We start from the raw sequence: 26,610 nt of genomic DNA, 5'->3' as shown, positions 1-26,610 counted from the left end.
CATAATTAATGGCCTAGGTACACAGCAAAAACACAAGTAAAGCTGGGTACACATGTAAAGATTTTCTGTCCATCCATCCAACTAGTTGATTGGTTGGAATGAAAATCTGGTAATGTATGGGAGTAAATGATGATCAGCAATTTGCTCGTAAATGCTAGAAAACAGATGAAAATGTTCATCAGACAAGTTTGGTAAATGTTTGATCTAAACACTTTGTTCAAACAACAGTTTTTGTCCATTTTCCGGCATTTGGGAGCAAGTTGCTGATCATCAGTTACTCCCATACGTTACCAGATTTTCATTCCAACCAATCAACTAGTTGGATGGTTGGACAGAAAATCTTTACGTGTGTATGCAGCATAAGGTAGTGTTTACATAGACAAAGAAAAGAAGCAGGCACTAAAATTGGATAAGAATGTATCTTAAATAAAGTGAAGGCTCAGTAGTGAAATTAGCTAGCTAGCTTGAGAGGTTTATTTTGCTACAAGAATAAAACTAGCTGCGGATACTTGTACCAAGGTTCTGGACTGTTGTGGTACTGTAGTAATTGGCTGCAGCATGCAGAATGCAGCTGTTTATCCTTGGAGATGGCACTCCTTAACATGATCTTGCTGCATATGGTAGAGAATGCAAACATGGCACTTAAATTGCAGCCATAAAAAAGTGTGTGAAAAATGTAAAATGACAGACACCCTTTGTTTTTGTTTTTTGTCTTTTGAGGGGGGAGGGGCTCATCACAGATGCTTAGGGAAGTTAGATTCTGCTTCTCCCTTACACCAACATGGAAGATCTAGTTAAGGCCTCAGCAGGAAGCCTTCAGGCTGTAGCAATTGGCCATTAAGGAGGGCCGGAGGTAACAACAATTTGATGTTGAGGAGATCCAGAAGCAACAGCAACTGGCTGTTAAGGGAAACCAGGGACCACAGCAATTGGATATCAATGAACTCTGTAGTCAACAGCACCATTACTGAAAAAACCTTAAAAGAGGTGGTGCAGCATCTAGCAACACTGCCTGAAACAGCTTTCCCAATTGTCACAAATAGCCCCAGCTCCATACATGCTAGTCATTATCTGCAAAAGATGACAAACAGTGATGATGTTGAAGCCTATTTAACAATTTTTGAAAGAGCAGCTAAGAGAGAAAGTTAGCCTAAAGAGACCTAGGCAGGTCTTTTGGCACCCTTCTTGTCAGGAGGACCACAAGAGGCATTGTTTTACTTACTGATGCGCTGGACTATGGCAAACTCAAAACTGAAATTTTAACTTGTTTGTGTGTCACAATGTTTATTCAAGCACAATGAGTTCATAACTGGGAATAACTTCTGCTCTCAAATGCATGACTTCATCTATTTCGCCAAGATGTGGCTACAACCAGGGACTCTGACAGGGCCACAGATTAAGGAAAGGGTCATTATGCACCAATATCTATGGTTCCTGCCTGCAGTTCTGCACTGTGCATGAGCCATGTATAAGGGTATACAGCAGATCACCTTGTGGAAATGATGGTGAAGTATATGCAGCCGAGGAACTATTGAGTGTACCTCACCAGCCCCTAGTCCCACAATGACAATCTCTAGTGACTTCTGGTATGACTGTTCCAGGGGTTAATGGTGCTGGGAGATGGAATAAACTTAAACATACAGAGACTCTAGGTTTGGAACCTTGAGACTGGCGAGCAGTGCCAGGAAGGTTTCCACTTCATATAAGACTTTATAAAAACAGGATCAGATGTTTTAGACATGGTGGCTTGGGCCATGTTGCTGCTAGCTGTCCACTTACCTCTGAACCTATGAATTTTGATGCTGCTTTAGTAAATCTCAGAGTATCTTTCTTTGTTTGGCTAGCCTGCACTGCAGACTGAAATGCTGAGCCATATAAACAAATGTGTATAATTACTGAAAAAGGAAAATGGGTAGAGGCTCTGTTACTCTTGTAAAAGAAAAGTTGGTGAGACCCTCAAAATGTCAGTGGAAAACTGTTGGTGTAACCTGTAAACATGGGGATATTTGGCATTATGATACAGCTGAAGTGAACATAGAAACATAGTGTCGTCCCACGTTTGTCACCGTGGCATCTGTTCCTTATTTGATGTTTGATGCTATGTTAGAGAGATTTCTCCCACTTCTGGAAGCTGTGGGAAACCCAATATGTTAGCTAAATAGCCCAGACCTGTTTGATAATGTTACTGATAGTGACAGTTGAAGTGTTCCCTTTTACAAGCATGAGGAAAGCAGCAGTGGGGAGTTGGAATGATGTACCCCCTATTGAAGTAAAAAATACCGTTGAATCATTTGACGGTATGCCTGATCTTGAAGTAAGAAAATATATCTTTGCCCTGCTTTTGTAACTGCTAGAGAAAATTTATAAGTGGTTGATGGGGACCCGGGGAGCCTGATAGTAGATTGGCATACCCTCACATGGCAGTACATCAAGATTTGTTCTACTAAGGGAACCAGAAATGAGAAGATAATGCCAAACAAATTATAGTTCCTAAGTCATATAGAAGAACAGTGTTTTCCCTGACTCATGGTCACATAACTGCAGGACATCTAAGGGTAGAAAAACCTCTGAGAGAATTTTGCAGCATTTTTTTCTGGACAGGTGTCCATAAAGTATTATCTGAATACTGTGCATCCTGCACTGAGTGTCAGTGCCATGCTCCCAGGCTACATTATAGAAGTCCACTTGTCCGATTACCCATTATTGAGGTCCCATTTTTAGAGAATAGCTAAAGTCTGCACAGCATATTTTAGTGGTAATGGATTACACTACGAGATACCTGGAAGTGATAACATTGTGCAATATGTCAACAAATACATTTGCTAGGGAACTAATACATATTTTTAACAGAGTGGGAATACTTGAAGAAAACCTTACTGATCAGGGTACCCCATTTATGTCAAGAGTTATGAAAGAGTTATGCTACTTGTTTAAGGTAGCTCATCCAATTACCTCCATGTAGCACCCTCAGACTGATGGTCTAGTGGAGATTTAACAAAATTCTACAGAATGTGCCAAAGAGCATAGTAGATAATGATGGGAAAGATTAGGATTATTTGTTACCATATTTATTGCTGGCCATTAGATAGGTTCCAAAATATTCCATGGTGACCTCGCCTTTTGATTTGCTGTATGGGAGTCATCCAAGAGGACTGCTGGATATTGCAAAAGAGATATGGGAGGGGCAACCCACTCCTTATAAAACTGTTATTAAGCATGTGTCTAAGATGCAGGAAAGAATATCTGCTATGATGCTGATAGTGAGAGAGCACATGAAACAGACACAACAAAGGATGTACAATCACAATGCGCAATTACACACCTTTATTCCAGGAAACAGAGTACTTATTTTTGTTCCCACGGTAGAAAGTAAATTTTTGGCAAAGTGGCAATCACCATTTGAAATAACAGAAAAAGTTGGTGAGGTTAATTATAAAGTATACCTGGGAAAAGAAATCCAGGACAGATAGAATAGCTCTGTTAGCCACCCCAGACACTCTGGTGACCGCAGTACTATTCAACAGCATGAGGCTAAATAATCTTTCATAATCAATAGAGATTTGTTTTCTGACATACCTGGTAAAACAACAGTTATTAAACATGACATTATCACTAAACCAAGGGTTAAGGTTAACTGAAAACCCTATATATTACCAGAAATTCAACTGGAATCGTATAAATAAATAAAAAAATGTTGGAGTTATATATAATTGAAGAGTCACTTTTATTAATATGGCTGCATTCTGATGCCTTACAAAGGAGATCCTTGTTTTAGCTATTGCAATTTCAGTACAGTATCAAAGGAAATCCCTGTTTTAGCCATTGAGAATCTGTTTTGCAAATGAAATATTGTTATAAAGGTTGTCTCTGGACACTATTCGATTCTCTAATTTGGATCACAGTTTTTGTGGACTTATAATGTAAAGAATACTAATGTGCAATAATTTTATTAGTATATATGTCTGCAGAAGATCGCTTGGATACAATTTAAACTTGTAACAAATGTGTCATTCTCTTTATTTTAATTTGTATCACATTGGAATGTTTTAATGTACCTAGTTACTTTTTTTATTAAAACCTCATTTATGATAAATAGGTATTTGTAAATTCAGTTGCGCAGGACCCAAAATATGACAGAGATGTGACACAGAGGTTACAGACAAATGTTTCAGTTTACGCCTAGAATGCAGTGCCCAGCAAAGATACCCATGTCTTTTAGCAAATGTCATTTTTTTTGTTCTTAAAATGCTTGCTTTATCATGTAGCACATAATAATGAGCAGCTTTATTTTTACAGTCAAATTTAGAAATGAGCTAGGATGGCCCCTTCCACACATTAATTCTGTCTGCAGATTTCAAACTTATGGTTTTGTCAAAGTATAATATGGCACATTCAAGTATGTTCTACTTAATTCTGTTATAACTTTAAATAAGACTCCAAGTGTCAGTAAATGTATTGTGGTTGGCAACAATGGCCTATGTGTTTTATATTACTGTACCTGTTACAGTATATACCAAAATAATACAGTTCCTATATAAAAAAAATATATATATATATATATATATATATATATTGTGATAGGATCACTGGTAAAGTGGTCTGTGGCAGGTACATTTGTCCCAGATTCCTGTCTTTTGTGTTTTAAACCCCCAGGAGAAAGTCTGCAGTGTAGCAGGCTTGAGTTTCGGCTTTTTGAAAAGCCGGTTTGGGACCTGGGGGTTGTGGGTGAGAGGAGAGGGAGGGCTCCACCCACGGCCACTCCAGGTTTTGGTTCTCGCAGCCTGGTATCAGGCTTGTTAGTTTTCCACCTGAGAGTGGCCAATATAAGCCTAGTGTGTTGAGGGCTGATTGTCTCACCTGGGAGAGCAGACAGGGAGTTTGCTCAGAGACACTTGGATACCTAACTGTGAGTGTTGTGCTGTGCTTTTGTTGCTGGCGAGGGCATTAGGCCCTGCCAGGTTCTGGTAGTGAGGGAACTACCTGTGAAGTTAGTGCCCCGACAGGGCTAGGATTTATATTTATGTTTTCTTTATGTTTCTGACATTGTACAATAAAGACTGGCGCCGACCAGCTTGTACTTGCATCCAGACTGGTGTGCTGCTTCCCTGCTGTTGTGTGTGTGTGTAAGGAAGGAGACCTCTACCCAGGAGGGACCCCCTAACCTAACTGTGTCACAATATATATATATATATATATATATATATATTCTAATAGAACTGCAATGATCTTACATTATATTTAGAAATTATTACAGTATACAGTATAACAATACAGTCAATACAGTGACTACTGTATGTGGAGACTGCTTTCATGTTCCTAAGGTATCATCATCAGACATAACACTTTTTTTGTAGTCACTGTGTACTTTAGTCAATTAATTTGGTGCTTTAATCATTTCATTAGTAATTAATTATTTTGTAATTTCTTGGCACTTGCATCCAGGAAATATGTCTTGGTGAGGGTCCTGTCATTCCATTGTCATCATCATATATGGACATTTAAATTAATGTCCTCATATTGGTTAAACTTGTCTTGATGGAATCTTACAGGGTTAATTTTTCTATGCTGAATCCATGACTCTCTGACTGACCACTACCAGCATAACAGTGGAAACACTTGGTTTAGCATTGTTTAGTTGCCTTTTGACTAAGATCACATGTAGATTATGCTAACCTGCCATCCTTAAGCTATGTAGCGTTGAACATGGTTGTGCTTTTTTTCATCCATGCCACGTATGATGGCTGCCATGATTCTATCTACAATATCCAGAAGTGAATAATGTAAAGGAATGAAGAGGGGAGAAGTGGAAGACAAAGAGAAGAAGGTGTGACACAAGAGGAAAGTAAACAGTGTTTCAGATTGAAGAAGGAGAAGGGGGAGCAGTATGGATGGGGTGACACATGGTACAAGGGCATAATCATTGAGAAAGAAAGTGACAGACAGACAGGCATACAAGGGATGCAGGGGCAAAGGCACACATTGGGGCTGTGAGGGGGATGGGTGTACAGAGGAACTCATTTTGATGTGGAAAAGGCACAAGGTGATAGGAGGAGCAGAGGCACATATGCAAACTGTTCATAGGCTAAAAAGAAAGACACACACACACACACACACTGGGTGAGTAGGGATTGGAGGGGACCATACAGCTGAAGATACAGAGTATAAGACTCCTTTTTTTATTTCCAACACTTTCTTGAAATGTGCAGTGCACAAAAGGCCCAGACAATGGAGATGAAGCCAGGTTCAGAGATATATAGTGAAGTTTAGTTTAGACTCAAGTTGCTCTCCTATGCACACTTGGGGGTAAATTTACTAAGATGGGAGTTCTATTAAAAAATTATTTTGGCTATAGCAACTAATCAGATTCCATGTATTATCTTCCAGAAGGTTCTAGATAAATGAGAAGTAGAATCTGATTGGTTGCTATGGGCAACATCACTTCTTAAATTGAACTCCCATCTTAGTAAATTTACCCCTTGGTCTCCTCTTCATGAGGTTTGCCCATGGATGTTCCTCCCCCTAAATCTGTCTCCTTTGCTGCTGGTAATTCTAGCCACAAATTGTCTCTCATTATAGGACTGTCTGTGAATGAGAAGCAGTTTGTGGCCTGGGTCATCCACGTCGGCAGGCCACCTCATCAGCCAGTAATTCTTTACCCACCTGATGAAGGCCCTGCTAGAACATTATTACATTATACATTATAATTACTGAAATGTTATCAAACTATGTTAATTATTTAGCAGAAAATACATAATAGCTGTGACCAGGCCGATATTTTACAGTTCTGTTCCATTATAATTTTTTTAGCATATAACCCCACTGCTGTAGCACTCTATTACCCCACTCTCTCTATATTTATATAGAATACACAAATGGAAACAATTTAGCCTGTATATTACTGTATAATATTAATATGCATAACACATGTAACTGGTGATTATCATTTTCCCAATAAATGAAATGTATGTGGGTTATATTAATAATATATACAAATTTGTTTTCATTCAGTTAAGGAGTATCCATCAGACAATTGATGGCAGAAGTGCGCAACAGAATTCTGAAAAAAAAATAAAAATAAAAATGGAGCTTTTTACCTGTTTTCATACATTTAACTTACAATTACTGTGCTAGTACATAAAGGTTTTACTGTGCAGATACATTTCCCAGAGTATAAATAAATATATCATATTACACTTTTTATCATTGTAACAGCTTAATGCATGTCCTTCGCTGGAGTTGCCTCTCTTATTGCACCTCTGGTAGTAATTATTATAAGCCTTCATCCTTCTAAATTACATACTGCATATTTTTTAACACTTACTTACCTTCAACTGTAAATACCACATATAAAATATTTATATACAGCATTTTTAAATGTATTTGTGTTTTTTTTCTTGCTCTTATATACTGTAAATGACAATCACATGTGCTTTGTCACTGGATCTGAGCTGCCAATTACTACTTAAGAAAGATTCCATTGTGTTTCCAAGAACCATGATTGGTACCTGGTCACAATGATCAGCAAAAATGGTGAAAGATTCTAATCCTTATTCAATAGAGGTCCACTAAGATATAGTTCAAGACAATATGATATTTTTCAATGGGGTTGTGCAAAGGGAGATAATGTGCCTTTAGGGTCAGTTATTATGTCTCTACAATGAAAGATGCATAGATACAACTAAAGGTGTGCAGTTCGGTTTTCCTGAAAAACAAACACACCAGAAATTTGTGGTTCCGAGTCAAACTAAGTCCTGGCTCAGATCCCATTTGGGGTTCTGTATAGAACCAAGTTCTGGCCCAGGTCTGTGTAAATTTGGAGCCCTGATTTAAAAAACGAATCTCGGGATTTGAGTTTCATGTAAACAGGTCCAAATTGCATGATTTTAGCGTTTTTTATCATTTTTATCAGTTTAAAAATAATCCAAAACTGAATCCGAACTAAAACACTTCAGTGTGGTTTTGCCAAAACAAAAAACATATTTCAGAGTGATTTTACCGAAACCAAAACCAAAACACAACAGTCTGTGCACATCTCTAAAAAAACTCTGCATATGTTAATGTATCAGAATTAAAGCCTCAGTTGTGTACGCTCATGGATATGATCATATTTTTTGGTTGGTTTATAAGGCTTTGGAAGGAATGGGAAGCATCTTACTAAATGTTCATTTTTCAAAGAGAATCTGAGGACTGGTTTTAAAAGGGCAATAGTAACACATACAAAAACAGTCATGTTCTGTATTTACTAGGATTGCCATTTTTAATCCAGTCCTCAAAGTTATCCAGAATCTGTGGCTTTGAAAAGCTGATATTTAGTAAATAGAACTACAGTACAAATGTGGAAAGTATGCAAGGCAATATTACAGTGCTACTGCCATACATAATATTGGGCAATAAGCAGGTAACTAGGAACAAATGAAAAAAAAAAAAAAGATGTCTGCCTTTCATACACGTCTATGTTGGGAAATGTAAAAATTAGTAATCAAAGGTGTGGAAGGCATTTAAACCTATTTTGGGGAAGTAATTTATTGTGAAAAACATATTCTTACTGTAAGTTGTATTTTCTTTGAAAGACTATGCTTCTCTAATACAAGTGCTGTTGTAGCGGGTAAGTTCAGACGACCAATGGGAGACTGAGATGTTGCAAACAAGTAAGCTTTTTATTCCAGGCTTAAAAAGGCATATTTAGTGTAATGGCTTCTTACATAAGGCAAACACAGTTCAGGAACAATAATTCAGCACAGTCATGGTTCAGATTGTCCAGCATAGAGAGAGCTGCTGAAGGTACAACTTCTCTCCCACATTTCCACTGACTAAATTTAGCAGGTTTTTGAACCTTAGCTGCTCTTAATTGAGGTACAGGTATGGTTACATGGAGGTTAACCCTTTCCTCAGAATATGGGAGCGACCCACTCTGTCACAGTTGTGGTAATACCCATAGCCGTGACTCAACAGTTGCAACATAGTTAGTTGTAAGTACTGTACATAAGGGTAATACAGTTCTTATCCACAGATCTGATACTAGCCATTAGTTTAGTACCTTGTGGGTCTCTGTAAAAGATAACTATGGTTTAATTCTTGTTGATGCCATCACTAAAGTAGTTTATTTACTCTTTGTAATTGGTGGAACATATTACCTTCATTTTATCATGTTTATTTACTTTTCCCAGCACTTATTTACCTTTCCCAACATTCATTACCTCCACAACTGTAATGTCAGATGATGTTAAACTATAACAAACAACATATTGGCATGTACTGAACTAAAATAAAGATGGAAAATTACAAGTAAAATTAGATATGTGCATCTTTGTATTTTTGGTTTTGGTTTTGAAAAACCATCCTCAAGTATTTTGGATTTAGATTTGGATACAAATGTAAAAAATCAATTAGAAATCAATAAAAACAGCTTAAATGTCCGAATCCAAAATGTGAATTCAGTTTCTAAATCCGAGTTCCAAATCGGCATCAGATCCGAACCGATACTTGGTTCGAACCGGGTCACAAAAGTGAATGCGAACCTGGACCCAGTTCGGATTTCAGAAACTCTGACCCATACATCTCTATATAAAGTATAAACAACCAGTAGTTACTTTATTAGGTACTCCTTTCTAGCAATGAATAGGTTTCAGGCTGTTCTAGGGACACCCCAGAACGGCCTAAATTGTTTGTGGAATTAAATTCAACAAGGTGCTTGAAACATTCCTTAGAAATTCTTGTCTATGTTGACCTGATAGCTATAAATGTGCCATTCCACAATCAAAATGTGGTCTATTAGATTGAGATTTAGTAACTGGAGTACACTTAACTCATTGTCATGTTGGTTTGAGCAGCTTGTGGTGATGTATGATTTGTGACATTGTGTGTATTCCTGCTGGAAGTAGCAATTAGATCAGTAGACTATATCCATAAAATAATACACATGATCAGCAACAATATTCAGGTAGACTGCAGCATTTAAACAAAGCCTTTTTGGTATGAAGTGGCCTACAGTGTGCCACAAGGCATAATGAACACATAGATTCATGTTTACTTTAAATTCTGCCTACCAATGGCTTCTTCCAGCAGATATTGAGATTTGTTAGACCAAGTAATGTTTTCCCAGTCTTCAATTGTTTAGTTTTTGTGATCCTGTGTTCAATCTGTAACCCATTTTCCCGGTTGCGAACTAACAGAATTGGAACCTGTTAGGCCTTATTAAGTTGTAGCTCATTATTTTAAGGTTTATACACTGTACCTTTAGAGATGCTATTCTGCATACTAATGTTATAACACATGGCTTCATGAGTTACTAACACCTTCCTGTTAAATTGAACCAGTTTTGTGAATCCCCTCATTAACAAGGCATTAATGTTCAATAGATGTATAATTGTTTTGTGTACTATTCTTTGTAGACTCTCTATATACTGCTGTGTATGAAAGGGTGTCAGCAGTTTCTGATATACAGTACTCTAAATCCACTATGTTTGTGCATCTACATTATTTCCACAGTCAAAATCACAAAGATCACATTTCTTCCCTATTCTGGTGTTTGATCTGAACTACAACTGAGCCTCTTGACCATGGCTATATGTTTTTATGCATTGAGATGCCGCAACACAATTTGATGTTTAGATATTTGCGTTAAAAAGCCGTAGTACTGGTACAAATAATAAAGTGACCATCAAGTGTATATATACAGTATATATATATATATATATATATATATATATATATATATATATTTCTCATCTTAGGATATGTCTAGAGAGCATTAAATACACAAATATGTAAATAAACCACAAACACACATCCTTTTCATTTATCTTACAAATTATCTTTCCATGTAGGTTTTTATGCCTTGAAGCACAAAGTACACACGGTACTTTTAAAAGTCTGGGAGTCATTACAAAGCTTTCCAATCTCTGTGTGATGACTGGATAATGAAAAAATAAATTATTACTTGGGGAAGAATTAAAGGCAAATTGAATTATACCACTCTGGCAGATAGATGCATCCTTCTCATTGCTAATCAAGGAAATGCAATCTCTGAAATACCAAAATTACCAAGTCTGTGACTCCTACTAGTGCCCATAGGAGACTTAAGAGGATTAATGTTTTCTTCCCAGGCGTTCTTCTTTTGGCAGCTTGGAAAATGAGTTTCTGTTTCTAATATTTTCTATTCTCAGTATGGAAAGTGCATTCAAGTATCATTCTAGAGAGAATCAACAGCTTTTCTTATTATTTTGAACTATCTATTATTTAAGATCATATTATTAAAATATATATTTTTCTCATTTTGTGTTTATTTATTTTTCACAATTACAGCTGAGCTTTCTGGTCTTCTATTCATCGGAGATGCTATTCTGCAGGTAAGATTCCAAACTGTTACTTATGGTATGTTACCACTAGTAATGTGAAATAACAACCAGTAATTAAATTAAGCAGTAACTGAGTTCTCATTGCAGATCAATGGCATAAATGTGAGAAAGTGCAAGCACGAAGAAGTGGTAAGCTGTTATTTTTTTTAAATAAAAATAGTATTTACTTCCAATTAATTTGGATCTTCAGTAACACTCATTTTGCAGTGGTGGTAATACTTGTCTATGCACAGGGAATTGTATTGGGTGGTGTGCAGGTGCACTAAAGATTAGCAACATCTATGGGTTGGGAGCAGCTGGGGTGAGGAGATAACCAACCTCCTAATTTGGCAAAGTGAATGAGCAAAAATTGAGTGCTAACCTAGCTGTATGAAATGGAAATTGTAATCTTTAATGTGTATGCACCATATAGGAGGTATGATATTACCACTTTATTGTAGTTGATACAGGTTATGTAATGGAATTTCAACATGTTGTGTGTGACATGTGACCTTTATATATTGTAGCATAGTAATTAGTATGAGCATGCAATATAATATTACAGTGATATAATAGACTAATAGAATAAATGATAATACCAGACAATGAAATTAAATAATCACTATTAGTTAATGGTAACTGCAATCATTGTGCAGTAAACATGATAATTATCAAAATGGATATAAGAAAGTAAATTGTATTGCAGATCAAATCACAAGGAGGTCTGTTTTGGGGCGAAACAATGCATTTTGGCCTGCTCTCTACACTAGCAATGTGCTTCTCGACCCCGAGAAATCTCAGAGTCAAGAATAAAAATTAGACCAGCATGGTTATTGATGTTCATTATAGTGTTGCATAAGCTGGAAATAGGGCCTGACCAAAATTAATAAGGTCTTGATTCCTGGTAAATTTAAAAGATTTACTTGTCTTAAATTGATTCAACCCACAATGGGACAGATGCCAACTTGAAAACATAAACATTCAAAAATTGAACTATAAAAAGGTGCACATAAATAAATAAATAAATAAATAAATAAATAATTAAATCAATAAATAAATACATACATAATGCATTTACACCCACTTGGTTAGACAGAAAGTACTGCCATTTATCAGTCATATACACTTACCCCCACAAGGAAAAAACCTTTTGACAAGAGGTATAACCCTCCTTTCCTTAATGGTTTTTAAAGAAAATATTTAAAACATCCTGCAAAAGGGGTCTATTCATCACTATATATCTATCATCACTCTTGATAATTAAGTTTTAAACTCACTGCAAGTTCATTAACTAAAGCAGTGGCTCCCAAACTTTTTTGAATCACGGCGCCCTAGAGTATCAGCATTGTTTTCACAGCACCCCTAGGCCTTCAACATTTATTTAGACACCAGCATCTGTATCCCCCACCTGCTGACCATGCCACTGCAGGCCCCCATTAAGAATGGCAGCTCCCACCAGTGTCTGCCCCCCCCTGCCCCCACCAGTCTCTGTTCCAGCTGCCCATCCGCTAGTGTCTGTAAGCACTACAGTATGGGGAGTGTGGAAAATCTCATGGCAGCACCGGTAACTGGGAGATATCACTGATGAATGGGGCTCTCACTATAAAATTACATTTTTATGTACATTATATAAACATATGTTACTTATAGGATGATGAAAGCACCCCAAAATCATTTAATATCTGCACGAGCAATGAAGCAAGCACCTTTCAGCTTTCGTAGTGAATCTGAAATCAGCCCACCAGTAGTTGCTAAAGAGTCGTCGTCGTCATCATCATCATCATCATCACTTATGTGCACCTGCCCATAGACTACTGTAATTATTATGGCTTTGACAGTTGTATATAGTATATGTCTTTAGGGCTGATTCACAATTGCACGTATTTGTGCAATGCTGAATGCAGATTCCCGTTTATCGTGTGCGTGATTAACAGGCAGAGGCAGGCTGTAACTAGGGTAGTGTGGTCAGTGCCATGGCACAGGGCACCGCAGGACAAGGGGCACTTTTCGGGCCTGTCAATTTTCTATTTATTATCATTCTCACTTGTAGCTTCCTCTTATTTCATCCCTAGCATCTCCTGGTCTCCCATGTCTTTTCCCTGGCTCTTCCCCATGAGGCCAGTAACCTTTTTTTGGGTGCATTACTGTATGTCCCTATTTGAAATATGGGGGGGCGCCAATGCTTTTTCTGGCACAGGGCACCAAAAAGTCTAGTTACGGCTCTGGGCAGAGGCATTTAAGGGGCAGTGCGGGGGCGGGAACAGCCGGTGTTGCCGAAAATGGGGGCATGCCTGCCCCATTTTCTGGGAGTGGCAGGGCCAGGGGCTGTGTCCATGGATGCAGTTTCCTGGCTTTGCAAGCCAGCCAGCCTGAGTAAGCTGACACTCACCGTTTCCTGGAACGCCGGCTACCCCCGCACTGCCCCTTAAATGCCTCTCCCTGTCAGTCAGGCAAAGGCATTCAAGGACTTGCGTGTGTCTTAGCAGGATCCATTCTGCACACTCGTAGAATGGGTCCTGCACACACGCAGATTCTCGATAATCGGGAATCTGCGTTCAGCGGTGCACTTGAGTGCACTGCTGTATCATGCCCAATGTGCACATTAACTTTTTTTTTTTTTTGCCACTGTGCATGTGACAAAGGCACACTTAGCATGCAGCAATTATTTAGTGATGATGTTCGCAGAGAGGATTTTTTTGCAAACTGAGTGGCAGGTAGTCAATGTTTGGTGGAGTTTACGGGGGGTGGCTAGAAAAATGCGGATGTTTTGGGACCATTTTTTGGGTGTGTCCTAATGAGCCTCTGTGAATTTGTATGCAGCTAAAGGGGCCTCAGCATTTTAGGTAAAATGGTTATTCTGAGACAGCATATGCTTGCTCAGAGGTTTGAGGTGTGACCAATGTTTCTGATATTTTTGCTTTTTTTACTTAAGCAACGGATGTGAGCCTCCAGAGTTCGGTGTCTCTGTGCACAAGACAGTGGCTGAGTCATTAGCATATTTTTGCAAGTCCGCTGCCTATGGAATCACAGCAGCGATGGGCTGCTTAATAAGGCCCTATATTAAACAACAAGAACAAAACTGTGAACTACGGCATCTCAGCTTAAGTATTGATTACATTCACTGAGTCTGGTCATGTTCTGCTAAATAACATAAATATCACTTTAATCCACATTTCCTTTATGAATTTTAGTGGACAAATGGTTTGGTTAATGTGTTGCTGTACCATTTTCCATTGTCTGGATTTGCTTAGAGGACAAATCTACAAATCACTTTTTATTTTTTTTCTGCTTGGCTTTTGATAATTAAAATGGCTCTGACAGTTAATTCAGCTGTTATTTCTATTTGGCTCACTAATAATACTCTGAGATTACAGCATGAGCTGCTGTCCATCTGTATACTTTCTCTGACAACCGTTTATGGTTTAAGGATCATATATATTCCCTAGTCTGCAATGTGACATTGTACTTTTTTCATTTATTTAAATTATTCTGTTAAGTAGCTCATTATCAATAACTGTGATATGTCCTCTTTCAGTTACATTAATACAAATATTTGTTCAGTTCACATTGAACTTTGTTTTATGCAATGTACAGATACTACCAAATTTTATTTATAGCTAGCAGGTAGAAAAAATAAGGTACAATAAAGTAGTCCTTCAGTTATCCGTGCAAGGGATTTTGCCCCCAAACCCCTCTCCCCTCCCCTTTATACCTATAACAATTGCTTGTATTTGGTAGACACTGCAAAGATGTTACCTTAAAATACAGTGAGTAGACAGTCATGGACCAGGATGCCAATCTCTAACCACTGTCAGCACTCATTTGAGCCTCCATGATGTGGGTGTTACATAGGAAAAACAGCCCCCTGGTACATTATGTCTAAAATTGATTACAATACTCAGTATCTCACACACTTACTATTAGTTCTCTTGCCACTAAGGTTTTATCAGGAGCTACTCAAAATAGTACACTCTACATAGGAAGCCTTCAGTTCTCCCTACTCAACTGCAATTAGACCTCAAGGGCCTAACTCAGACTTGTCTGCAAACCCACTGCTTGACTTTGTGTCTTGGATGGTTTGAGGTTCACAGTAAACAAAGTTAGCAAACTCCTCGCTATAGGGCCCATTTATTATAATAAATACTCAATGCAATGTGGACATGATATTAGCACCCAAAATATCATAACAAAATGTGATAATACCGCAACAAAGTATGAAATAGCACATGCAGGGACCAGGGCTCTGTAAGAAGCCCATCCCTGTGATGTGCCCGATGTGAAGTAACCACATTAGCGGTCTCTTCATTCCTCTATCAAGACTCCTGCACATGCGCAGTCCACTGATGAGGCAAGTGCAGCGGCCATTGCCGTCAATCTCCTGGTAAATTTTGTGAAGTGTACACTATAGGCTACAGCAGCTAATGCCATCTTTAGATGGCATTAGCTGCGGAGGCCAAACTCCGGAATGCTTCATATTTTGGAGCTTGGTAAATTGCAGCCCTCATAGAAATCTGTGGGGGTTACAACTGCTGTGAAAAATCGCAGGAATCGCAGCAGATATTTCTTGAAAATGGGTATTTTTGGGGAATATGCCACAAATAGTTAATGATAAATAGACCCCTATATCTTTTAGATGGTTTACGTTGGTTGCTCCTCATAGACCTCCTGCTCTATGGTTGAAAACTTCCATCTGTAGTCTCAGCTCCTGACATGCTTTCAGCTGTTGGTATCTCTAGCATCACAAGTTGCTTTTGGTTGAAGCTGCCTTATAAAAGACTACATCTCTTGTTTATATGAGCTTTTGATTAACAATCTCCTACAATATGTATCCAAGCATAACACATAAAATAGACTTAGCATCTAACTTATGTATTCTTTCTTTAGGAATGTGAGCATATGCTTTACATCAAATACATAAGGATGATTAACACTTGACTTTTTACTGGACCATGCCTCCAATCATGTGTTACCTTTAACTGATACTGTAGGTGCTCAATTATTGATGTATACTGCAAAGAGGACTGTTCTGCCCTGAAGCTTTTTTCCAAACCTGTATCACTTAACAATTGTTTTATTTGTCCTATCACTCACACCGTTATTCTACATTGTGTAGGCAACTGTTTATTGGTATTGGATGCCATTCCTCTTTTTTAAAAAGTAGCAAGAACTCTGTTTTCATGTTCTTCAACATTATCAGACCATAACAATGTTATTCTTAGGCCTGTCTGGATTTCTACTAGACTCTTGTATTCTACTGCTCACTTCTCTTTTTTGGTGCATACACACGGTCAGATTTTCCTTCAGATCTGTACAATAATGATTTTATAAATCATTCAATCATTCATATCTGAAGGAAAATCTTACATATCTGACATGTTTGTCAGATGAACGATGAACGATGCACGTTCCCGTTTGTCAGATAATGATATCTGACATCTGATATGTTTGCAGTCAGATTTGGACAATCCCATTCATTTTAATACAGGTAAAAATCGTTCAAATCGTTGGTCAAATCGTTCAATCATTCATCTGACATATCTGACCGTGTGTATGCACCATTAGTTTTCAGGAAATATACATGCAACATCTTTGTAGCATCATCTATGAGTATCATCAAATAACGGTTCCCACTCATTGACTCCACCTCTATTGGTCCACACATGTCCACTTGCTCTAGTTCCAATGGTGCTTTAGCTCTGGACACTGACTTAAGAAAGAGGCAACATGTTTGCTTACCCTTCAAGCAACTTTTTCACTCTACTCTTTCCAGGTCATTCATTGACATCTATGTCACCATGCTGTCAAGGAGCTTCTTCTGTACATTGTCATATCCTAGGTGACCCAGTCTCCTATGTCATAGTTCCAAAGGCTTCTTGGAATCTGAAGCTATCATTGCACAACACTCCACAGTTTCTAGGATATACCATTGTTGGCACCGAGTTTTCGTAGCAATTACAGTCCCTCTGTACACAACACACTTACCCCCTGAGAATTGGACCTTATATTGTTTCTACTTATGGAATCTGATGGTAAACAAATAGTGTTCTGGATATGGCAGAAATAGTACATCTTCTATGTCTGTGGCTCTTATGGAGATGTATCAAACTCGGGAGAGAGATAAAGTACCAACCAAAAAGGCTGTATAATAACAGTTAGGAGCTGATTGGTTGTAAAAAAAAGTAATTGCAATCTGTTAACTCCAACTATTGGTAATCCCCATGGTTACTTCTAACTTAGTATAAAATATTGTACATGCATACATGTAGTATTGCCAGGCTATAACATTCGATGGACAGCTGGGATATGCACATGCTGCTGACCTTCTGTTATACGGTTAGTTCAGATGTACTGTATATGTGTGACCACAGTGTGACTGTAGATTACATAGATCTTGCCTCTGGAATATATCACAGTATAGCAATGCTTTACCTACTGTTATTATTATCATCCTTTATTTATATACATATTATAAAGCTTTTACAATCCTATCATAATTAATTTGCACCATATTGTATACCCAACTGGACTACTACAGGCAAACACACTCACTCTGGTCCCAATTTAGTAAGAAGCCAGTTAACCTACCAGTTAATGCCCAGTAAGAATCAAACTCAGGGTTCCAGGACTGCAAGGCAATGATGCCAACCTCTCCTCACTTTTCATTTCTGGCTTTAAATGGTTGATCAGTCAAGTTATTATTTACATGTCTTTAACTTTAATTGTAGCTCTCTTTGTATTCTCGGCCACCGGGAAGAGTAAGGAAGTCTCCCGAATCCGGGAAGCACCTCCAAGTGCACCCCCGAAGATGCCTGCACCCACCCCATGCCAGCCCACTTATGGTACGATTCGCACTGATTCGCGTCATTGTAGCCCTGTCCCCCGCTTTAGAGTGCCTGTAATGTCAGCACTGTATAGCTGGGACGGGACCATGTTGACATGATCAAACCACCACACCTCTCGCACCACCTGCCTATGGCTATGACACGTCCCTCATCTTTGACGAGGAAGCCGACCTGGATACCCCTTCCAGAATCTCTTCCCACTCTATTATCCCCATACTGTGGGCGTTATTCAGCAGTGCATGTATGTGCACAGCTGAATACAGATTCCCGACCAGGTGCATGTGCAGTATGGGTCCTGCATGATCGCACTCAGAGTGGCAGCAGACTGTCACTGATTGACAGTCTGCTGCTGTTTGTGGGTGGGAAGGGACAGTGATGGCCTTCGCTTCCCAAAACAGAGGCGTATCACCGCCATTGGGGGGAGGGAATAGGCCATGATCTCAGCTGGCTGACTGAGATTTCCTGGCCTCTTTCTTGTATATGCGGTGGCTGGCTTGCATGACCCCATTGGTCACTTAGCTGCCATGATGCCTCCTGCTGCATTACCATAACTGCAAGGACAAAATTGCAAAGCTGCTTGCGTGTGGCTTTGCAATTCCATCCTCAACAGAATCACCCCCTGGGATGAAAAACCAGCCCGGGAAATTTATGGAAGCAGCCCTAATGGTGGCGGGCAGGGTCTATCGAGGGGAATGGGAACCCTCCTCATAAGGTCTGATTCTGAGTTGGACGGCCTTCCTTATGTCTATTGCTGCAGTTTTGTTTGCAACTTTATGCTAATGCCATCACAAGTGTACATCTGTGGGTCTGAATGTGCAAGGACTGAGATGCCCACTTTCCACTTCTACAGACGCTGCAATCATGCTTTGTGCATCTATAGATGCCACCATTGGTCGCACCATTAAAACTTTCACCAGTACTCTGCATGGTGAAGATCATGCATCTGAGTATGGCCTCTAATGTGTGCAATGCAGCGTCTCTGAACACAACCACTTTCAACACCCAGATGTCACTCCAATAACAAGCCTATACTACATTATATATAGTCTAATTTGTCAATCCCCTGTAACCACCTAGGAACGCCCAAAACATTTCTAATACACTTCTTGGAGCATGCATTTGAATTTGTACTGCAAATCTGTAAGAACACCATCGGGATGTATGCACGGTGCAACTAAGATGCATGCGCAGATGAAAAACATTGCACAAGAAAAAAATAAAACACTTTGACCCCTACAGGAAAAAAACACACACGTTGGCCCCCTTGGAAAAAAACAAACACATTGGCTCCTACAGAAAACAATAAAACACATTGTCTTCAATAGGAAAAAAATAAGTACAGTACAGAAATGTGTCTGGGGACTAGGAAAGTCAGCACCCACTATGGGTTTAATGTATATCCTGAATGCCGGGGTTATGTCCCTTGGGCTTGGGGGCAGGAAGTTTATGTCCCTTGGGCTGGGGTGGGTGTAGTGTATGTTACAGAGTTACAGAGACAGGGGGGGTAATGTAGTTAGTGTATATCCCAGGTCTGGAGGAGTATGCTATGTCTCGGGAGCCCGTGGTGGGGATTTATGTCACTGGGACCGGGGATAGAGGGTAGTATATGTTCCCTGGGCTGGGGGGGGTAGGGCGAGCAGAGTATGTCCCTGGAGCTGGGGGGGTAAGGTAAGGAAGGGTTCAGTTCCCTTGTGCCCTATAAAAAGAATTGCAAATAGTGATAGGTAGTTAACATCACCTTGCCTTTGACCCCATAACTTAGGGTTGATAGTGTATGTCTCCGGGTTGGGAGGAGAGAAGCAGGGGTGTATGTCTTTGGGGCCAGGAAAGTAATTTATGTCCCTGGGGCCAGGAGAGTTTGATGGGCAGTGTATGTTCTTGGGGCCAGTGGTGGGGGGGTGGCAGGGTGCATAGTGCAAGTCGCTGGGTTGGGGGTGTGGGTGTGTGGAGTATGTCTCTGAGGCTGAGTGGGTAATGTATGTCCCTAGGGCTGAGTTTTGGGAGGATGTGTATATCCCTGGGGCCAGGAAGGGGGGTGGATAGTGTATGTCCCTGAGTTTTGGGGGGGTAGGGTATGGTGTGTTTGTTGCTGGGGCCAGGGGGGAGTAATAATATATGTCACTGGGGTCGAGTGTAGGGTATATTCTGGGGACCGGGGGATACTGGTTAGGGTGGATACTGAAAAAAAAATATGTTATTGGTGTTTTCTCTTCTTTACACGTTTTATACACAGTCCATCCCCGTTTACATCTTCATATTAACACAACTCCAATTTAATCTGTCTGGGGATTGCCTATTCTGCTCCTTGGATGTGATGGCCAATGTTGAGATGCTGGCTGTCTGTCTGTCTGATGGATGTGTCAGACCATTGCCTGGCTCAAGGCCCTGTTACACTTTTGCTTCCATCTCATCCTCTGCAAGCAGTAAGGTGAAGGCTGGCTGTGGAGGATGGAGGGAACAGTTGCTGTGCATGCAGGGAGCACATTGGCAGCAGATCCCTCGGATCCACTCTCCCACACAAACACACAGCTCTCTTGTGGATACTATACCTATTGCCTCACACTGCAGGTAGTGCCTGATCACGAGCTCCATTCACTGACTCCAGTCTCCACCAACACTACAGTATGCCATTGCTAACAGAAACTGGAAGCAGGGCTGGATTAAGGTCTGTGGGGGCCCCTGGGCAACAAACTTGTGGGGGCCCCTATATACCACCGTCCCCTGTAGTAATGCCCCTTATGCAGTGCCCCCAGTAGTGGTCCCCCTATGCAGTGCCCCCAGTAGTGCCCCTTATATTGTGCCCCCAGACCCAGTAGTGGTCCCCCCTATACAGTGCCCCTTATATAATGCCCCAGTAGTTGGCCCCCTATGCAGTGCCCCCATTAGTGCACCTTATATAGTACCCCCAGACCCAGTAGTGTCCCCCCTATGCAGTGCCCCTTATATTCTGCCCCAGTAGTGGTCCCCCTATACAGTGCCCCCAGTAGTGCCCCCAGACCTTATAGTGGTCCCCCCTATGCAGTGCCCCTTATATAAGTCCCCAGTAGTGGTCCCTCTATACAGTGCCCTCAGTAGTGCCCCTTATATAGTGCCCCCAGACCCAGTAGTAGTCCCCCCATACAGTGCCCCTTATATAGTGCCCCCAATAGTCCCCCTTTATGCATTGCCCCCAGAAGTAGTCCCCCCCTATACACTGCCCCCAGTAGTAGCCCAACTACTGGCGGTACTGAATAGGGATTCAGTACTGCCAGTAGTTGTCCTATGCATTGCCCCCAGTGCCCCCATGAAGCGCCCCCCCCATATGCAGTGCCCCTTACAAACACACACAAAAAAAAAACCCACAGCTTACCTGAAACCCCGCTCCTGACGCGACCGCCGCTGTCTTCTCCTGCAGTATGGGAGAGACGTCAGCGTCATGACGTCACTCCCATCATCACTCGGGGGGGAGCCGGAAGAGGGAGCTCATAAGTGAGCTCCAGCTGGCTCCCTCCATTGAAGCAGCTGCTGATGAGAGTCTGACGGCAGCTGTGTGTTTGTCACTGTGTAGTGTGGCCGCGCTCACAGCACGGTCTATACTACACCAGCGGCGGGGACACTAGGGTGGGTGAAGCCACCGGCTGCACCGCTGCTAGTGGGGGCCCCTCTGTGAGTCACCCCCCTGTCACCCCCCCCTTAATCCGGCCCTGCCTGGAAGTGCCAACTAGCTGGAGCAGATGACAGCTTCCGGTTTGCATTCCACAGTTGAGCCAACCTGGTAGAGGTGAGAATGGGACCAACCCAGCGTGAACTTTCCTTTCACAGTGCTCCAATCCGTTCCTGGATAAGTACCATGGTAATCCATACTAAAAGGCCATAGGATAGTCATGGTACACTAATATATAGTAATGCATGATTTAGTCTGCTTTACGTCTTAAATCAAGTAGGAAAATTAGTGGACATACATTCCCCCCAAGAACTTGTAATACATTTTATGTGACCTCTGCTAAATAGGGAATGCACTGTCCTAATAATAGGTTTATTTACCAAATAGAAACTTCACAAAATTGCAAATTATCGGCGATTTTGTGTGCTGTTTTTTTAAAATGTAATTTTTTTTTAAAGCCAAAATCCCTGTTTGATACATAAACCCTTAAACTCTTATTTAAACAATCTTACCACGCAAACGAAAATCTTGCTTTTTCATTCACTGAGATGACTTCTCATTTTCTGTCAGTTTTCTTTATCAAAATACTGTATGCAGAATTTTGCGCTCTTGCTGATGGCATAACTTCGATCTACAAGCCCATGCATATCCATGTATAAACATTTGCATTCCTACAAAATTACATCATGCCATTATACGGGATGTAGTTTAAATCCCAGTGTGCGGAAAGCCAGCACTCTGAATGCCAGGGTCAGAATCCTGACACCAGTCAGAGAGCCTGATTCAGCAAGCAATGCAAAGGAGAGAACGCATGTACCCATCCGCTGTGAGAATATACTAATTAATGCATACGCACGGAGACAGCAGCACAAGATGCAGATGCCTAGCCCCATATTAAGCCGTCCATCTCCCTTTACTCAAAGCCTGATGAGTACACAAGATAGCGTAAACATCGGTAACATCGAGAACCATCGACCAAATTTGCATAATAGTGGTTGACCCGACCTCACGCAGGATATTGGCAACATCCTGTGTGCCCGTCTCATCACTGCGTCCGTTGCCACACTGGCTTAATTATGGACGCCCCTAAAATGGCGTCCCAACGTACAGACACGCCTGCATTTGCCCGACCACCCCCCATCACCACCCACAAATGGAACTTCCTGTCAATGAATATCGGAAGGGGTCTGCGTGCACGCTGCGTGTAGTCTGCGTATGCTTACCTGACCACACTGGCTAGTTCGCTGCGCACAGGGCCTGATTCAGACCTACTCGCAAGCGCTATGCGCTTGCAAATGGGTCGATGGTGGGGCATTGAGCACGTGCTCTAATAGAGCCGAAAGCTCACTATGGGCTTGCGGCAGACGAGACCCTACCACAAGGGTCTCGTCGCAAGCCTTGTGGTCACGATGGCCGCTTGCTAAGGCTGTTTGTGGTCACTCACAGCTTAGCGAGCGGCCAGGAGGCCGGGTTTTTTAAAACAAAGCGGCCACCCTGTTTCAGCGCGAGCGCTCGCTTTTTGCGAGCGGCTCTGAATCAGACCCCCAGTGCGATGCATTTGCATGCGAAGTACAAAAACATCGGCCAATTGCGTGTGTTCTCACCTTTGCATTGCTTGCTGAATCAGGTCCAGAGACTCAACGCCATCATCCCGATGGTAAGTATTGGGGTTAGGGGGAGGTTTAGGGTCAGGGCTAGTGAATAGAGTTAGGCACTAGGGGGAGGTTAGATTTAGGCACTAGGGGGAGGGTTAGGTTTATGGTGCAGGGAGAGAGGGTTAAGGTTAGGGGTAGAGGTAGGGTTAGGATACCTAATGACAGGTGTCAGTATTATAACCCTGTCTGGATGCCGGCATTGGGATTCTGACTGCTGAGATCCCAAGCATCGGCATCCCGTATCAAACCCCATTATACCAGTAATGGCTTACTATTTGCACTTTCATAAATTATCATTAAGCCTGCCATTTCTACATGTATTTCTATTTTGAAATTCAAATTTCTCTCTGCATATTTAAATGTAGTTATATATTCTTTTTTGGATTACTGAGTGTCCTTTCAGCTGTCATTTTAACAATTACATGTGTGCTTGTTTGTATTAATCAAATGTGTATATTTGTACATTAAAGGGAAATTGTAAATAGTGAAGTAGTTGAAGGAGTGGAGAGGGACGACCCAGATCTACAGTATGAAAAAGAAAGATTAGATGAGCAGCAACATCGAAGATGGATTTAAGAGGGTATAGCCAGAAGAACAGATAGAAGGAGATTGCCGTAATCCAGATGGATCTTATTCAAGCCCTGTTATTCAAGGGCATACTAAACAACAGTTTTGCAATTCTGACCCTTTTCCAGAGGTTTTGCGAACTGTAGATTTACTAATGTCCAAACCAATGAGAAACCCACCAAGAATACACACTTTATGATTGCAATGAACATTGAATGGCCATCAATGTTTTTTCTATTACTGGAATAGAAACACTGGATTTACTAAGCGGCGAGTTTCAAACTCACCATTATGCCAATGCAAAACTCCCACAAACCCATCGAAAAAAATTATCTGCCTCTGACTGGCGAGTTTGAAGGAAGCACTGCACAGATCAATAGGATCTGTGCAGGTTAATATGTTGAAATAAAAATGTTTAAAAAAAATGGAAATCTAGTAAAAAAAAATTAAATTGATTAAGCCCAGGCTGGAAGTGAAAAATAGGAGCGAAATGGTGTGGATCCCCATATTTTTCACTAACCAGCACTAGGCTGAACCAATCAGGCTGGTGACTCAGATCAGGGCTGGAAAACCTAGAGAAGTGGGCACCCCCCAAAAAAAGGGGTCTCTTCTCCCTAAGGAGAAGAAGCCCTGGATGAAAGCCCAGCACTTTTCTCTTGGCACCTATATAGTAAAGGATTTGTTACTTATTTATCAAGCGCCAAGGAGATACTTGGCCGGGTTGGGTATGAAATCCCGGCAGCTGAAGAGCCACCATGTGAAATTCTGATGCTGGAAGCCTGAACATGAAGAATCCCGATGGCTTAGGTAAGAAAGTTAACCCTACTCTTCTTCCTCCCCCTAACTCTAATCCTCCCTTGTTGGTGCCTAAACCTAAAACTCCTGGGGGGGTGGCTAAACCTAACTTCCCCTTCACTCACCCTAAACCTAACCCTTCCGGGGTGGTTGCCTAACCTTAACCTTCCCCCATTGGTGCCTAACACTAATCCTCCCTCTCCGCAGCCTAACCCTAACCCTCCCCGGGGGCGCCTAACCCTAAGTCCCCCCCGGGAGTGCCTAAACCTAACCCTCCGGGAGCTGACAATAGCCGGCTTACCTTCATTCAGGAAGCAGTCTATCTGGATTCTGTCATCAGGCTAAAGATAGGCATCAGAATTTAGACGCCTTTCTTTAGTCCCAAATCGAGATTTGGGTAATCGGGATTTAGTCAGATAGCTTTAAGGCTGTCAGTATATTGACTACATCCCATGTCAGTGTAGGTCTATTAGAAATGACAAAGGGTTTTGCAGTGTCACCTAAAGAATAAATAATATTTTTTGGAAGAAGGCATATATAATATATTTCATTACATGTCTTTACATATAAAGCTTTTGTCATTATTATTTCAAGGTTTTGTAATAGCAGTAGAATTTACACCAACGGGTAACTCCAGAATTATAACTCATACTGTAGCTCTAGATTTTTGGCAAGTATCACCCAGCTGCCACAAAGATAAAATATTGTTAAACTGTAGTGAAAAGCAAATTTTTGTTGCAATTGGCAGGGATGAAGAAAAAAATAAATATTTTGGTAAATAGAAAGTACCCATTACTAAGTTTGTAGCAATATTGACTCTTCCTCCATGATTTATAATCTAGTTTAAGGGATTGCTGATTAGCTGTTTAGGATCTAGAAAGGGCAGAGAGCCTACATCGATACCAGCCACAATATGGCTTACTGGGAATGCAGTCTGCCTGCTCTTGCTTTATCACACACAGACAGTTGGCGTTCACTTATCACTTTCTGTTTGATAGAGATCATGGAATGATGGCCAAAATTCCCAGTGGATATTAAGGACAGTTGACTGTATAAAGTTTCCTCTTTAATGGAAAGCTTATGAAGGAAACAGTAAGATAAGTTGGCTAGTCAGGATACTGTCAATGTGCACTGGATGCTGGTAAGAGTCTTCTGTGTGCAGCTCATATGTGTGACAAACAAAATAAATGCTGATTACTGGTGAAATATACTCTTTGTCATAAGGATTTAGTGGCAGAAAGGAATGTGTAAATATATTTTTACATGTATGACCTATTTTCTATTAGAGTTGTGATTTCCTAGAATTTCTTATCAACATTAAGCAGCCATAGAAAATCTTGTATCTTTGCAATAACATTTCTGGGAAGCTGAGTGATACCCAGATCATCTGTAGACTGCAATACCTTCTGGTAATTGCAAGACCTCTGCTGTTGCCATCTGTTGAGTCATGGCTGTCTTATCTATCACTGGCTAGGGGAATTTATTACATTGGACAAATCCATATCTCTGTCATCAACTCCCATTTTCACCAGAGAAATGGCTTTTCCACTTACAGTAAATAGGCACATAAGCGTGCCTAGTGCATTTTAATTTAATAAGCAGCTGCTATAGTTTAGATGTGGTTACAGTAAAACTTTCCTTTAAAATATTTGTACAAGAACTCATAATAAAGTAACATAAGCTCACTTCCCATGCACACATTTCCAGTCAACCTTAGGGCAAGTCCAAGTAAATAGTGATGCATTTCCTAATATAGCAAATAATGCATAACC

At 40.7% G+C, this 26,610-nt stretch overlaps 1 protein-coding gene across 2 annotated transcripts in view; it reads left to right on the top strand.

The window, feature by feature from the left end:
* The window catches only part of SNTG1 (syntrophin gamma 1), a 709,317-nt gene that overhangs the window by 559,748 nt on the left and 122,959 nt on the right, over positions 1–26,610 (top strand). For both annotated transcript variants that reach the window (XM_088469763.1, XM_088469762.1), the window contains exons 9-10: positions 11,305–11,348; positions 11,445–11,486. In XM_088469763.1, the coding sequence (XP_088325889.1) occupies positions 11,305–11,348; positions 11,445–11,486 (86 nt within the window). The remainder of the gene's footprint in view (positions 1–11,304; positions 11,349–11,444; positions 11,487–26,610) is intronic.

This window comes from Taudactylus pleione, unplaced genomic scaffold (genome assembly GCF_031769625.1).
Source record: "Taudactylus pleione unplaced genomic scaffold, aTauple2 ptg000093l, whole genome shotgun sequence".
Lineage (NCBI taxonomy): Eukaryota > Metazoa > Chordata > Amphibia > Anura > Myobatrachidae > Taudactylus > Taudactylus pleione.
Note: the sequence above shows the minus strand (reverse complement) of the source record. Positions and strands in the feature narration are given on the sequence as shown.